Source organism: Mauremys mutica, chromosome 12, assembly GCF_020497125.1.
Source record: "Mauremys mutica isolate MM-2020 ecotype Southern chromosome 12, ASM2049712v1, whole genome shotgun sequence".
NCBI classification, from domain to species: Eukaryota; Metazoa; Chordata; order Testudines; family Geoemydidae; genus Mauremys; species Mauremys mutica.
In genome coordinates, this window is record NC_059083.1 from 81,986,372 (window position 1) to 81,999,887 (window position 13,516).

Below are 13,516 nucleotides of genomic sequence, written 5' to 3' on the forward strand. Positions count from 1 at the left end.
GACTAACAAACTCAGAGAACTGGGGGGTAAGGTCCCCTAGAAAGAAAATCCAAGAAAAAAAGGAGTTCTGGCAGTCTGAGGCACAAGGAAAGATGGGAAGAATAGTATGAGGCCAATATGGCTCCTGCAGGAACTCTTAATGACCCGAAAATCCCACAGAAAGTGAAAATGTGAATCAATTGCTAAGGAGGGGTACAACAGAATAGCACAAACAGGTAAGGACAAAATTGGAACGAGTAAGGCACACAATGAGTTACAGGTAGCAAGCAATCTAAAAGGCAATAGGAAGAGGTTCTATAAAGACATTAGGAGCAAGAGAAAGACATAGGAACATGTAGCCCCTCTACTTTAGTGGGGAAGGAGAGCTAATAATGGATGAAATCAAGAAGGCTGAGGTGTCTAATGCCTATTTTGCTTCAATATTCACTAAAAAGATTAATTATGACCAGATACTTGATGCAATTAACATTAACATGGGGGAAGGAACACGTTAAAGAATATTTAGATTATTCAAGTCATCCTGTAAGGTGGGTGCACAACTAGCTGAAAACTTGCACGCAGATTTAGCAGAGTTTGACAGCAAACCACGGTTGTCAACTGGGAGGACATATCTAGCAGGCTCCTGCAAGGGTCTGCCTTGGGTCTGGTACTATTCAATATTTTCATTAATGATGCAGATTAGGGTGACCAGGTAGCAAGTGTGAAAATTTGAGTGGGGATGGAGGGGTAATAGGAGCCTATATAAGAAAAAGCCCCCAAAATTGGGACTGTCCCTATAAAATCAGGACATCTGGTCACCCTAATGTAGATAATAGAGTGGCAAGTATACTTGTAACATTTGCAGATGACACCAAGCTCCAAGGGGTTGCAAGCATGCTGGAGGACAGGATTTGAATTCAAATGACCTTGACAAATTGGTCTGAAATCAACAAAATGAAATTTAAAGCCAAGTGCAAAGTACTACACTTAGGAAGGAAAAACCAGCTACAAAATGGGGGAAAACTGGATAGTGCCACTGAAAAGGATTTGGGGGTTATACTAGATCCCAAATTGAATATGAGCCAATGTGATGCAGTTGAGGGAAAAAGGCTAACATCATTCTGAGGTGCATTGTAATTGTCCTGATCTACTCTGCACTGGTGAGGCATCAAATGGAGTGTTGTGTCCAGTGCTGGGTGCCAGACTTAAGGAATTATAGGGACAAATTGGAGAGTGTCCCCAGAAGAGCAACAAAAGGGTTTAGAAAACCTGACCTATGGGGAAAGGTTAAAAAACGGGGCCTGTTTAGTCTGGAGAAAAGATGACAGAGGAGGGATGTGATAGTCTCAAATCTGTTAAGGGCTTTCTGTCCTTCCTCTGCAGTTCAAATTGTACCATCTCAAGCTTTCACGCTGCCCCAATGATTTGAGAATGGTGATGTCAGTTGTTTAGAGACTAGAAGAATCCCCTCTCCTATACACCTCCTCAGCTTCTCTTGTTTTATTTTCCATCTATTCATTCACCTCTGCTGGCTGAGCTTTTAACTTCCATGTCTCATTCACAGAGTCTTGTTGCAGAATTGTTCTTTTACTGATGCTCATTCTGGCTGAATTCTCTTCTTTAATTCTCTCCTCTCTTCAACAGTCTCCATGTATTCTTCTCTCTGAGTTCTTTTCACTACTGCTGTCGGCCTGGCTGCACCCACACTTGCTGCTTTTAGAAATGGCCATTGCTCTTCCCTATCGTCCAGCACTATCTTTAATTCTTCAGATCTGTGGCTGGGCTGTAGCTTGAAATGAGCCTTCACTGCTGTACCTGGGGGCCAGCTCTGTGCTGGCTGGAGAGTCGCTATTTCTTCATGCATGGGGCTCTCTGTCTGCTGTGGGGTGAACACTTAGTGGGTGGGCTGGGCTGGGCTGGGCTGGGGGGTGCCTATGCCATAACTGCCTGGCTGAGTCTGCCTAGCTGCACCGGTGCAGCTTTCTCCCTCCGGCCATGCTGCTGAAGAGGCCCACCGAGAAGCTGGTGCTGGTGCTGGTGCCACACCTGCTGGCTGGTAGTTGATAAGCCCTTTAACTGGAAAGTGGCACGTTAAAGGGGAGGCTCCATACGGGTACAGGCCCCCAGCGCCGCAAGGCCGTGGGGCACAAGGAATTCGGCTCACGATGCTCCAGGGAGACAGGCTGGGGCGGAGCATTAACCCCACTCTAGGGCTGGGGAAAGAGAGGCAGCGATGCAATGACTGACTTGAGGTCAGGTGGGGCTGGGACTGGAACCCAGGAGTCCTGGCTCCCCCCCTCCCCGAGCTGGGGAAAGAACCCAGGAGTCTGCGCACGCGCACACTCGCGCTCTCCGCCCCGCCCACCTCCGGTATCACGTGGTCCCAGCCCATGGCCGCTCCCAGCTCGGCTTCAGAGGCCGCGCCCCGCCGGTGAGCTCCGCCCCCAGGTGGGCGGGGTCGGGGAGCGAGCGAGCGAGCGCGGGCACCGGCCGCCGCCAGAGGCAGCCGGGGGGCCGCGGCGGGCAGCATGGAGGAGGAGAGCGGCTACGGTGAGCGCGGGGCCCGGGAGGGGGCGGTGTGGGGACAGCGCCCCCTGGGGCGGGGCTGGGGGACACCTGCTCCCGGGGCACCGCTGGGGCTGGGTGGGGCAGTGCTAGGCTGTGGGGGGCGGGGGCTGGGGGAGGTGGGGTGGGGCAGTGGGGGGGATGGGGGAGTGCTGGGGTGTGGGGGGCGGGGGCTGGGGGAGGTGGGATGGAGGGGATGGGGCAGTGGTGGGGTGGAGGGGACACTTGCCTGGTGGGACACTGCTGGGGCTTGCGGGGGACACCTGCCCCCGGGGCACTGCTAGGGCTTGGGGGTGCTAGGCTGTGGGGGGTAGGGGGCGGGGCTGGGGGGCAGTGAGAAGGAGGGTGCCCCCCAGGGTGGAGAGCGAGGTGAGGATCTCTTTACTGGGCTTGGGAAGAGGGGTGGGGGGGGACTGTAGGACAGCTGCAGGGGCAGATGCTGTAGGCTGTTCTCTGTGGATCACCCCCCCGGGGGAGGTGGGGGCAGGGCTCTCTGTGTCTGAGGTCTGGTGCTGCCCCAGCTGCCACTCAACAGCTGGGCACATGGGCTCTCACCAGGCACCGGGTGCGTTTTCTCTCTGTGGCTGCATTTGATGCTTCTTGCTGTTTCCTGTTGCTGCAAGTGATCTGGCAAAGTGCTAAACATGGGGGCAGGCGCATAATGGAGTGTGGGGAGTTCAGAGCTGTGCTTGGGTGGGATGTGGGTACTGCTGCTAAGGCTGCTCCCCAGTCACCCCCGGGCAGGCCAGTCACCCAGCTCTGCTGGTGCTAAATCCTAAACTGCAGTTCTGGATGCATGGAGCAGGTGCCCTCAGTTCTATGGCCGTGGGCTCTGGTCACAGAAATGGTTGTGTCTGATGGGCATGATGTGATATGCTGCTTAAACCCTGGCTAAGATGAAAGGTGGGTCACGCAATGGGGAGTGAGAGGACCTGTCCCGGGGGACTTGGGTGTTTAAATGAGGAATGTGTAGTTTGCAATGAGCTGCAGGCAGGGGGAGAACAGATCCCAAGATGGCCTGGGAAGGGGGGGAGGTTGAGAAGGAAAACACCTTGAATTGGTTGAGGAGAGGGAGGCTGGGGGTATAATCAATGTGCTCAGCCTATTGTGGATTTGGGTGTAATGTTCCTAGTAACCTGAACTACCAAGAGGCGTTTGGGCTTGAACTCTCCAAAGCTGTGAAATGCCGGGTTTGAGCAGACACCCGCTCCCAGTGCTCCCCAGCAGGCCTGTATGTTGTGGGAGCTGATGGTGTGCACTGACACCAGGTAGATGGGCTACCATGCCTAAAGGTGCTTAGGTGAGGTGAGGACGGAGCAGCAGGGCTAACGGAGCAGCTTCTCTTCACTTCAGTTGCCTGCTCACTTCACTTCCGGACAGGGTGCACTGTTGTGAGATTGCAGTTTTAATTAAAGTTTTCCTGGAGTTCAGCCCGAGGGGGAAGGGGGAGTTCTCTCTCTAAACCCCCCTGGCTCTTTTCTAGTTAAAGGACTTGTTTTTTAAATCCAAATTCCCTCTTGGCTGGCATCTCTCTGTGACATCCTTGCAGCAAGTCAGTGAATTAATATGCATGACCCAGTTATCAGCATGAACCCAACCTTCCTGCTAACAGCTCCAACACAGACCTGCTTAAATTATCCTCTTACGCTGCTGCAACATCTTTCGTCCTACAGACTGCCCCAGGATTTCTTAACCCTTTGGAGGCAATTGCACTTGGGTATCTTTGGCCTTTCAGATTTGGGGGCCTGGAGTGAACTGGCTGGAGCTCTGTGATGATGGTGGCTAGACTCCTCGGTTCACTTGGTTTGAGTGTTAAGAAGTTCACATCTCAGGTAGCTTGGAGTTCCCTGGTAAGTCACTGGGGCCTGGTGTTGCTGTCCCAGGCCTTGCCTGGATGTGTTGATGGGGTAGCTATTCTCAACTCCCTGTGTAGATGACTCTCTTGGTGGGAGTGGCTAGATAACAAACAGCTGTGTGCGCGCCTGTGTCTACACACCTGCTAGTGTTGCTTTTGTTCCTAATTCATTCAGGGAAATGGCTGCTGTGCTTGGAGTCTCATGCGGCTTCTGTTGTAGTCCTGGATGCCTTGTCTGGTGAAAGCAAAATGGTGCTGGCCTCAGCCAGAGTGCACTGGAAGTGCGGGATTAGTGCTGCAGTGGTAATCTCTTTCAGGCAAGTGGCAGGCTGCCCATCCCTGTTCTGAATGTTATTAGGATCTGTGAATTCTAACCAGGGCAGCGTTGCTGCTTGCCATGTGCATGGAGAAGGACCCAGAGTTCTTGTTTGGCTGGTGCAGCTGCATGCAGAGGGAGTTACCTGGGCTGCTGGTGACTGTCAGTGGCTTTCAGGAGGCAGCTTATGGAAGAGCCCAGTGTTCATGGGACAGTGCCCCCCATGCATCCCAAAACTCCTCAGGGATTCATGCACCCCAAGTGCCCCACTGGGACTGTGGCGGTGACCCCATCAGACGCGTTCTGTATTCAGAAACTCCAGAGTCTCGCTCTGAGACTGACTTTCCTCCTGGTTTCTGTGCCTGGGAGGTGGCCTAGAGGCTGAGGAATTCTGCCTCGATGCACCATCCCCAGGGGCATGTAATGACTTTTTGAGCATAGACCAGGCTGTGGAGAGGAGCAGGACTGAGCATGCTCTGCCTGCCCTCTGCGGGCTGAGTAATGGACCAGTTCACATTACTGCTGCTCTGTAGCTTTTCTTTCTATCCATAGATCTGGGCAGAAACTCAGTCTGCCCTACAAAGCGTCCTGCCCATTCCAGCAGCTGTCAGGAACATGCTAAGCCAGGCAGGGCTGGGTGATCTGTATTGCAGCAAGGGGCAGAGAGTCCATGGCCTGGCTAGTGTGTTCCAATCCTGGGACATGGCAGGGCAGCAGGCGAGGTGTCCCCAACATGCTGCTGTCATAGTGTGGCGGGGAAGGGGGTTCTTGGTCTGTCTTTCCATGATAATAGGTGAGGCTCAGTGGGTTTGTTCAGCAGATTTAACGTGAGCTGCTGCTAACAGACAGGTGCCCTTGTGGGACTGCTGGGTGCTGTTCTGTGCCAGCTGCTGACCCTGCTTAAGAAATGCTCCCTTGGTTTATTTGCTTACAGGGAAGCCAACTATTCCAGGTTGTGCATGTGAGGTGTGTCCATCTGCTAGGCCAGGTTGGGGGGTGAGCCAAGGCGTGTGCAAGGGTGTCGTGCCCAGGGTTATAACCTCCAATCCACATGCAGTCTTCGGTCTGCAATGGAAGGAATTATCCAGGGAGGCTTTGGAGTGTGCATCTCGGCAGGTTTGGTTACTTCCTGGTATTCCCACTCACAATGTGCTGTGCTGGGCTCTTGCAGGAGGGAAGGATGAGGAGACCCAAGAGAGAGGGCTAAAATTAAGCTGCCTCTGATCTCTTTTTTTGGCTGTCACTTCAGAGAGCGTCCTCCAGGGAGCAGTCTCAGCAGCACCTGCCCTGCTCCCACCCAGGCTATGTCTAGATTATCTGCATCATGTCCTGGGAACAGAGAGAGAAACTGCTGTTTGTGTTCATGAAACCAAGCCCACATCCTGTGCAGCTGCTGTTCACACCCCTTTGGTCTGTTACCCCACACGTGGGCCCGGCTGGCTTGTGTGTGCGTATCTCTCAGTTCCTTTTCTGTCATCTCAGGGTTGGGTCACTGGCTCTCCCCTCTGCCCTAGCAGCTCTGGCTGGGGCTGATGCTTCATGATATGGTGACTGTCAGTTTCAGCGTCACTGGTAGCTTCTGGCTGGCTCTCAAAATAAACCAAGAAACCAGCCAAAATCTCTGCTTTTGAGCATTGCCAACAGGATATGTGATTTCAGGCTGGAGGGATGTAACTAGATCTCCCCGCACTCTCACCTAGCTGTCCTTCTCCAAGGGCTCCCGTCTGACCAGCCCTTTGTGCTATGACTCCTCTGTCCCAATGCAGTCAGCATCACCTGACGTGAGCTCTGAGCCTGGCTGTGTCTGACACAGCGGAACAGTAGGTTTCAGATTGCCTTGTCACACAGATCTGATACAACTATAGCTTCCCGTCCCCTGGGCTGCAGGACTCCGCTGCCTGCATCTTCCTTCGCTGCTTCACCTGCTCTGCATTCAGCTGATGCTTCTGAATGCTGACTGAATTTAAACTCTCAACCAATGCTCTGCAAAGCCTTCCAGGGTAGGAGCTGGGCTTGATTTCATAGTGTCTGTTGAGCTGAACTTCTTGCAAACAGCACCCCCTTGCAGCTGATCACTGCCACGTGCCATGCACAATGTAATCACACTCTAGGCAAATACAGACCTGGGCCAGGTAGTGCAACTGCCCAGCTCCTCTGGCTGCAGGCTCTGTCACTTCTAATATAGCGAACACTTTACATTTAACTCCCAGCTCTCTCAGGGCATTCCTCGGCCTCTGCAGCTGGACCCCTGGTACTTTAATGTCTCTGGGCAGGTTGGTCCAGGCCAGTACTTAATGGGCAATCTCCATGGTGCACCTTGGTGTTGGGGACAGTGGTGCTGGTGAGTCAGCAGGTGGTGATCTTCCTTGGGAGTTAGTACTCACCCTGTGGTGCTCCAGGGGCTGGTTTGATAAGATGTGAAACTGAGATCCTGACTGACCCTTGCGGTGCTTACAGTGTGGTGAGAGGTTGCAAGGGGCCACAGACCTGGCAAAAAAAACCCTGTAAAAATCCAGCCAGGTTGCTGATGGCCACGCTTTGCTGGTTTACCAAGGCGGCTGCTCCCAGCTGATGATAGACCACTATCCTGGGATATGTAGGAGTCCAGTTTCCTTGAGCCAGAGTTGTCTACCACAGCACCAGGGCCAAACTCCCATGGGCTAATTCTGTTCTGCCTTCCTAAACTGCCCCTGCACTTCCAGGCCAGTATGGGGCAGCTCTTCCTGTTTGAAATCATTGTGCAGTAGAGCAGAGAGCTGCCACGTTGCATCCCAGAAGTGCCTGCATTTTGGTGATAAGTGAGTTGATCCCCATGTGTTTACATTTTGGGTTAGTTTGGAAAGCACTTGGATTTCTCAGGACATTTTCTTCTCTCTAGGGGCCCCTCAGCACAGGCACTAGCAAAGCAGCCTGTGGAGCTGGAGAATACAGAGCCAGATTTTTCTTGTGGCAGGTGACGGGGTTTTGTGTGGCCAGAGGCTGAGCAGGGACACCTCATTGCGCCAGAGCTTGCAGATTGGTTGCTAGCCTAGCCACCCAGTATGGTAAGTGGCTCACCACTAGCTCTCTAGTCCACAGCTAGCTGAGGAGCCCAGCACCCTCGAGTTTTCTCTGCCGCCTGTGTCTGTCTCAAATGCGAGGTGGTTCGCAGCCTAAAGCTGGGACATCCCGGTCTGTCTGCTGTGCCAGCGGCTCTTTGTGCTGCTTGGGGAGCGAGTTAACACGGCAGGCTTGGTGCCAGGGCCCTTGTGGTAACCGGGCCCTCTGCTGTGGTGGAGACGGGCTGCACCTTTGCCTGGGGACACTTGTCACTAGGGCCCTCTTGTTCCTAAAGGACAGTGCAGGGCAGGAAGGGCCCCTCTCTGGCCAGGCAGGGGTCTGTGTCCTGGCCCCTTGCGAGTGGAGTGATTCCGCTGATGCTGTACTTCCTCCTCACTGCACATGTGGTGTGACCTTCCCCCAGCTGCCTGCTCAGCAGAGAGCAAATCCCTGGGTCAGCAGCGGGTGGCATGGGTGCGTCTCTGGGACCATGCTGCACCGAGCGGGGCTGCCCCATGGAGAGAGCTCAGAGAAGTGAATCACATTCACTCAAGGGCTCAGAGCTGAACCCCTGGAGTTTAGCTGGGCAACAGGGCTAACAGCGGGGAAAGGTCTGCAGGGGGCCCTGGCAGCTGTGAACACCACGGGCAGTGCCAGGTGTAAGTCACTAGGAATGTTGTTTTGCTGGCAGTTAATCGGGAAGCCTCGAGCTGTGCAGAGGTATCTCTCTGTCTTTAAATCTAACTAACTAATTGGGAGGAGAAGGAAATCAGGGCTGAGCAGTGGGTGCTGGGCTGGGGCATCGGAGAGCAGCCGGCAGAGGGGACTCAGCAGGGCTGTTCTGCTGGATGCACTGACTTGTTGGCAGTAGGAGCCAGGACTGGCCCACACCCCTCCCCTCCAGCCTGTGGGTGCCAGGGCAGTGGAAGCTCCTGGCAGGCAGCTGTAGTCCTGCTGCACTCTGGGGTTAGTGACAGTTTGGGCTGGGGAGATGAAGGGATTTCTGTAAGAGGGGCTGGGGGTGGGGAGCCCAGGCCTGGGAGCAGGGTGACACTGCAGGAGCTGATGGAGAATAATTCAAAGGCACTTTTTGCGCTGGGAAGCCTGACCCTTTGGCTGGAGGACAGCAGGGGTAGCAGCCCCACACCTCACTGAGGTGCAACGTTCCCTTCTCTTCTGGGCTCTCCCCGGCAACCATGTGGCTGCAGCTCTGTGCCAGGGTGTACAACAGCAGCATGAATGTCTGTTAGGGCCTCACCCACAAGCCCCAGCCAGCCACTGGGCATCCTCTGTAGCCAGTGATCCTGGGCGGGTTTAGCATTTCTCCTGCGGCAGAGCTTAGAGGCCGACACCAGCGTGGGTCCTGTGTGCAGCCTGGCAGCCCTACCCCAAAGAACTCCAGAGGAATGGGCCATGCCGGAGGGGCAGGCTTGGAGCAGGAGCGATGGAGAGCCAGGGCTGTGAGCAAAGGCCGTGGCGCACAGCCAAGGTGCCAGGTGGTGGAGCCAGAGGGTGCCCCTCAGTACAGTTTGGTTCTCCTTCAGCTGGCTTAGCTTCATCTCTGCTTAGCTCGGGCTGTGCTAGTTCTAGTGAAACAGGAAAACTCACCCAGGCTCCTTCCTTGCTGCTGGCTGGGGGTGAGCTGGGGCCAGGCACAGGGCCTGCTGGCATCTCCCTTCAGCAGTGCCAGCCCCCCATCCACCCGAGTGCCGCTGTGGGGCCCTGCACTGGCCATTCATAGCACCGAAGGGGGAGCAGGGGCCCAGTCATCCCTGAGCGGCCCGTGGCAGCTCTTGCTGGTTAGCATGGAGTCATTCGAACTTGCTTCCCTGCGTAGGGAGCCCTGAGCAGCCCAGCAGCTCCAGCTCTTTTCTGCGCCCCCACCTCCGCCCCCCGTGGGAGCCCATGCGGGCCGGGCAGCACCGCCACCTCGGCGTTCTGCAGGTTAAAGCCATGGGTGCCATTGGGTGGCCAGATGCTGTGAGCCTCACCAGTGTATGTGGGCTTCTCGAGAGCCTGCCCTGCTTCCCGGACATACGGAGAGCTGCCGGTCAGTGCCAGGCCTGCTGCACTGCTGGGCCAGCGACCCCCTCCCTGCCCCCAATGGGAGGGGCTCACCGGGGTTGCAGGCATTTCTAATCCCAGCTGCTGAGCCCCTGAATCGTCTGAGCCCCACTGAAATCTCAGCAGGGGCCCGGGGCCTCTCCCAGCCCATGGGGAGTTTGCCATCTTCTCTCTCCCCTTCCAGCCCTGAGCTTCTGGAACCCCGAATCCAGGAAACCCTGGCATCTCCTCCCCTTATAAACTGATCACACAGCCATAGCCGCCCAGCGCCCCAGCAGTGCCCTGCAGAGCTGAGTCCTTCCCCAGGCCTGTGGCAGTCACTGGCTGTGAGCACATCGTGGGCCAGGCGTGCCACAGCCAGGACCCTGGGATCTGGAGCAGCAGCACAGAGAGTTTTATTGGCTTAAATAAAACCCACTGTGCACATGGGCTCCTGCTGCTTACTGTGAATTAAAGGGTTTTCTGCTGTCTTGCACTTCCAGTGTCTCATGGGGTCCTGTACTGGGGGTTTTCGTTTGGGTTTGTGGGAGAAGCCCATTAGCTGGATGTTTCTTCCAATAAAATCAACCATTGAAATAGCTGAGAGGTAAATCTAGCCTGTTATCTGTAGGGTTCAGAGTTAACCACGTGCTGACCCCAGTGTGGCCAGTGCATGCCTCGTGGAGCTATTTTTTCAGGCTGCCTACAGACTCAGGCAGGCATCACTGCACTGGCTTTGCTTGGGTCACATCCGAAGGGTTTGTCTGGCCCCATCAAAGGGCCAGACATGTATCTTGTACAGTGAGTGCTTGCTTTCTGGAGCCAGGTTTTATAGCACGGTTAGGGGAGGAATGCAGGACATTGGGCCGGGCCCGCTGGAGGTGGGGTGAAGTTCACATCAGTTTTCTTCCAAAACGCCCCAGGCCAGGACCCTCGCTCAGAGAAACGTCGGCAGGTGAGAAACGAGCTGGTGCCCAGTGCACAGAACACATCTCTCTGCCTTGGCTGAAAGAAGGAAGCTCGGGGTGTCTGTCTGTGAGGTACAAATCTGTCCTGATTTCATACCAGCTGGGAGCTCCCCTGGCACACAGGGATGTTCCTGCTGCAGCAGGATTTCCTCTGGTGGCTGACACTGGGCCTCAGGCAAGATGCTCAGAGGACTGTGTACGCTCCATCACTGGCCCGAGTATCGTGAGCACAGCGCAGCTTCCTCTGTGCCTGGCTCCTTCCTCAGCTTGAGCGTTTGCCTTGGAGCTGCTGGTGATGCTCAGGGTCAAGGCTCAGCCATGTGGCAATGGCAGCGCTGGCCGCTGGGGAAGTGAAAGCATGTGGAAATCAGAAGGTCAGGCCTGTAAGCCAGGACAGCAGCATGCAGCCCGCACTGCTCTTTCTGGGAACAGTCGTTTTCCCCGTGTCTGCACAATCAATTGCGCCATTTGTCTCTTGCTGAGAGCTGCCCTGAAGGCCAAACTCCTGCCCCAAGTGCCCATGGGACGACCTACCAGAGGTTCCCCCACAGCTGGTGCTTCTTCCCCTCTGATGTCTCCGCCAGGAAGCTCCTGACTCTTCTAGCTGGACTGCAGTGTGGTGGGCTGGGATCTCTGTTGCTTGGCGGATTCTGGGTGCAGGGGCAGCTCCGGGCCCCGGCCTTTGATTCAGAGCTGGTTGCTTAGTGCCTTGGTGCTGCAGCAGCTGGTTAGTTCTGAGGGGTGGCGTCTGTCTGGACTGCCTAGGCTGCACCGTGATGCTCCCGGCAGGCTCTGACAGCAGAGCAGCAGCCAGCTCCGGTGTCTGGAGGGGGAAACGCACCCCGCCCCATTGGTTGTCTCTTTGGGGCACATGTGGAGCAGCAGCTGCAGGGGCCTGAGGGGCTCAGATGTGGGTGAGGGGGACAGGTGGCCACGGCTGCAAGGTGCTGAGGGCTTAGGGCAAGAGGTGATGGTGAAGCAGGCAGCATCTGTCCTTCCAGCTCTGCTGCTGTCCAGCCTTCCAGCTTGGGCTGAAGCTCCTAGGCCTGGCCTCTGTGGCTGGGTCTGAGCTGCCTCGGACTCTCCCAGCTGCACACTGCATGGGCAGTTCAGCTCAGCTGTCCCAGGGCAAGATGCTCATGAGCGGAGGATTTACGTGGGCCATCACCCAGCCAGAGCCCAGGTCTAACTGGCAGGGAGGCACGTGTGGGGCATCGGGTTCAGAGGGACTGGGCAGACATTCTTCCTCCCTCTGCCCGTGCGAGATGCTCCAAGTCAGGCTGAGCCAGTGGGTCAGAGCCGGGGGAGCATCCTCCTCCTGCTGCAGCTGGTGCACGTCATGCTGTTGGCCGGGGCTGGAGGGGAGCTCGCCACACCCTCCTCATGCTCTCCCCACCTCCATCACTTCGGCTTGTGTGCGTTATAGTTTTTTATGCACCTTCCCTTTATGCAGTGGTGGTTGCTATGCAACCACCGGGCTCACTGGATGCTTAAGGCTCTAATAATACAGAAGGCAAAAACTGACCTAGAAATCCCCCCACCCCCCTAGGGGCAGGAGGGGCGGGCTGGAGCTGATAGGCCCCGCGGGGCAACTAAGGGGAAGTTCCCCAACTAACTGTCCTCTAAATGGCTTTGAACCCCCCCAGCCGCCGCTGCAGGAGCACCACCTGGGTTAGTTTTCAGGCGGGGAGCTGGGATTGGCTGGCCTCCGTGCGTGGGCTTCGTCAGCTGGGAGCTTCCAGTTGCCAGATGATCAGTTCCTCCTGCCGGAGCCAGACGGGGAACCCTCTCTCTGTCTGTCTCCCTCCCTCCCACTCCCTGTTTGGAGAGTCCTTGGTGCTGCAGAGCCAGGGCTCTGGCCATCCCTTTTCTGGCAGGTGCACTGCCTGGCCTGGAGCGGGCGCCTGCTGGGGCTGGCTGTTCCTGCCGAGTGACACGGCGCTCGTCCCCACGGCCCCTGCAGTATGGGGACGGTCAGCGAGCTTTGTGCCTCGAGTTTCCAAGCCTTCCTGTGCCCCTCTGCGATCGCCAAGGCAGGTATGCGCTTTACCTTCCGCCTCTCCCTGTGCAAGGAGCAGGCAGCTGGGGATCTCCGGCTCCTGGGAAGCCCTTAGCTGCCTGCTGCTCTGTGCCCTTGTGGCTCTCGCTGACCATAGTGCATGGAGAGCTCACGTTCCCTTCGCTGCCTGTGTGCTGCTGGCTCCTGACCTTTCCCTGGGAGCTCCCGGCAGTGCTGCTGTGGTGCCAAGCCGTCCCTGCCAGGGGGGCATGGGGTCACCAGGGGGCTGGCATAGCGCCACCCCTGTCACATGGGTGCTGTGTGTGGTGCCCAGGACAGTGATTGGCTTGTGAGGAGGGTGCCAGGAGTCTGTGACTGCTGCAGCCCCTCAGAGGGTCTGGACGGGCCCTCCAGGGTTCCTCCCGAGCAGCGCTCAGCATGTGTGCGCAGCGGTGGCATGGCCACTCCGTGCTGCCGTCCTCGGGGGCCTCACCTCAGGATGGATCTGGCTGCTTCTCAGCCCCTGTGGGGGGTGAGGCTGCTCTGCTGCCAGGCGCGGGAATTATCACGAGTGTTGGGGGAGCTGCTGGGTGAAGTGTCCTTGGCTAAACCACAGAAACCAAGTGCAGTGCTGAGACTGCCTGTTTCCATTGCTCTTTCTCAGGAAGCCTCTGGGGTAGCATGCAAAGGGAGTGCAGGCAACTCTCGGTCCCAGTTGCTGAAGTCTCCGGATTCTTGGTCTTGTCGTGGAG

At 56.3% G+C, this 13,516-nt stretch overlaps 1 protein-coding gene across 2 annotated transcripts in view; it reads left to right on the forward strand.

Moving 5' to 3' along the window:
- Positions 1 to 2,391: 2,391 nt before the first annotated feature.
- Positions 2,392 to 13,516, forward strand: part of CYTH1 (cytohesin 1) — a 40,491-nt gene continuing 29,366 nt past the window's right edge. The window contains exon 1 of one of the 2 annotated variants that reach the window (XM_044982062.1): positions 2,392 to 2,529. In XM_044982062.1, the coding sequence (XP_044837997.1) occupies positions 2,508 to 2,529 (22 nt within the window). In that variant the 5' untranslated portion in view covers positions 2,392 to 2,507. Of the gene's footprint in view, positions 2,530 to 12,606; positions 12,803 to 13,516 lie in introns of those variants that run through there. The other variant, XM_044982060.1, reaches the window with a different exon arrangement.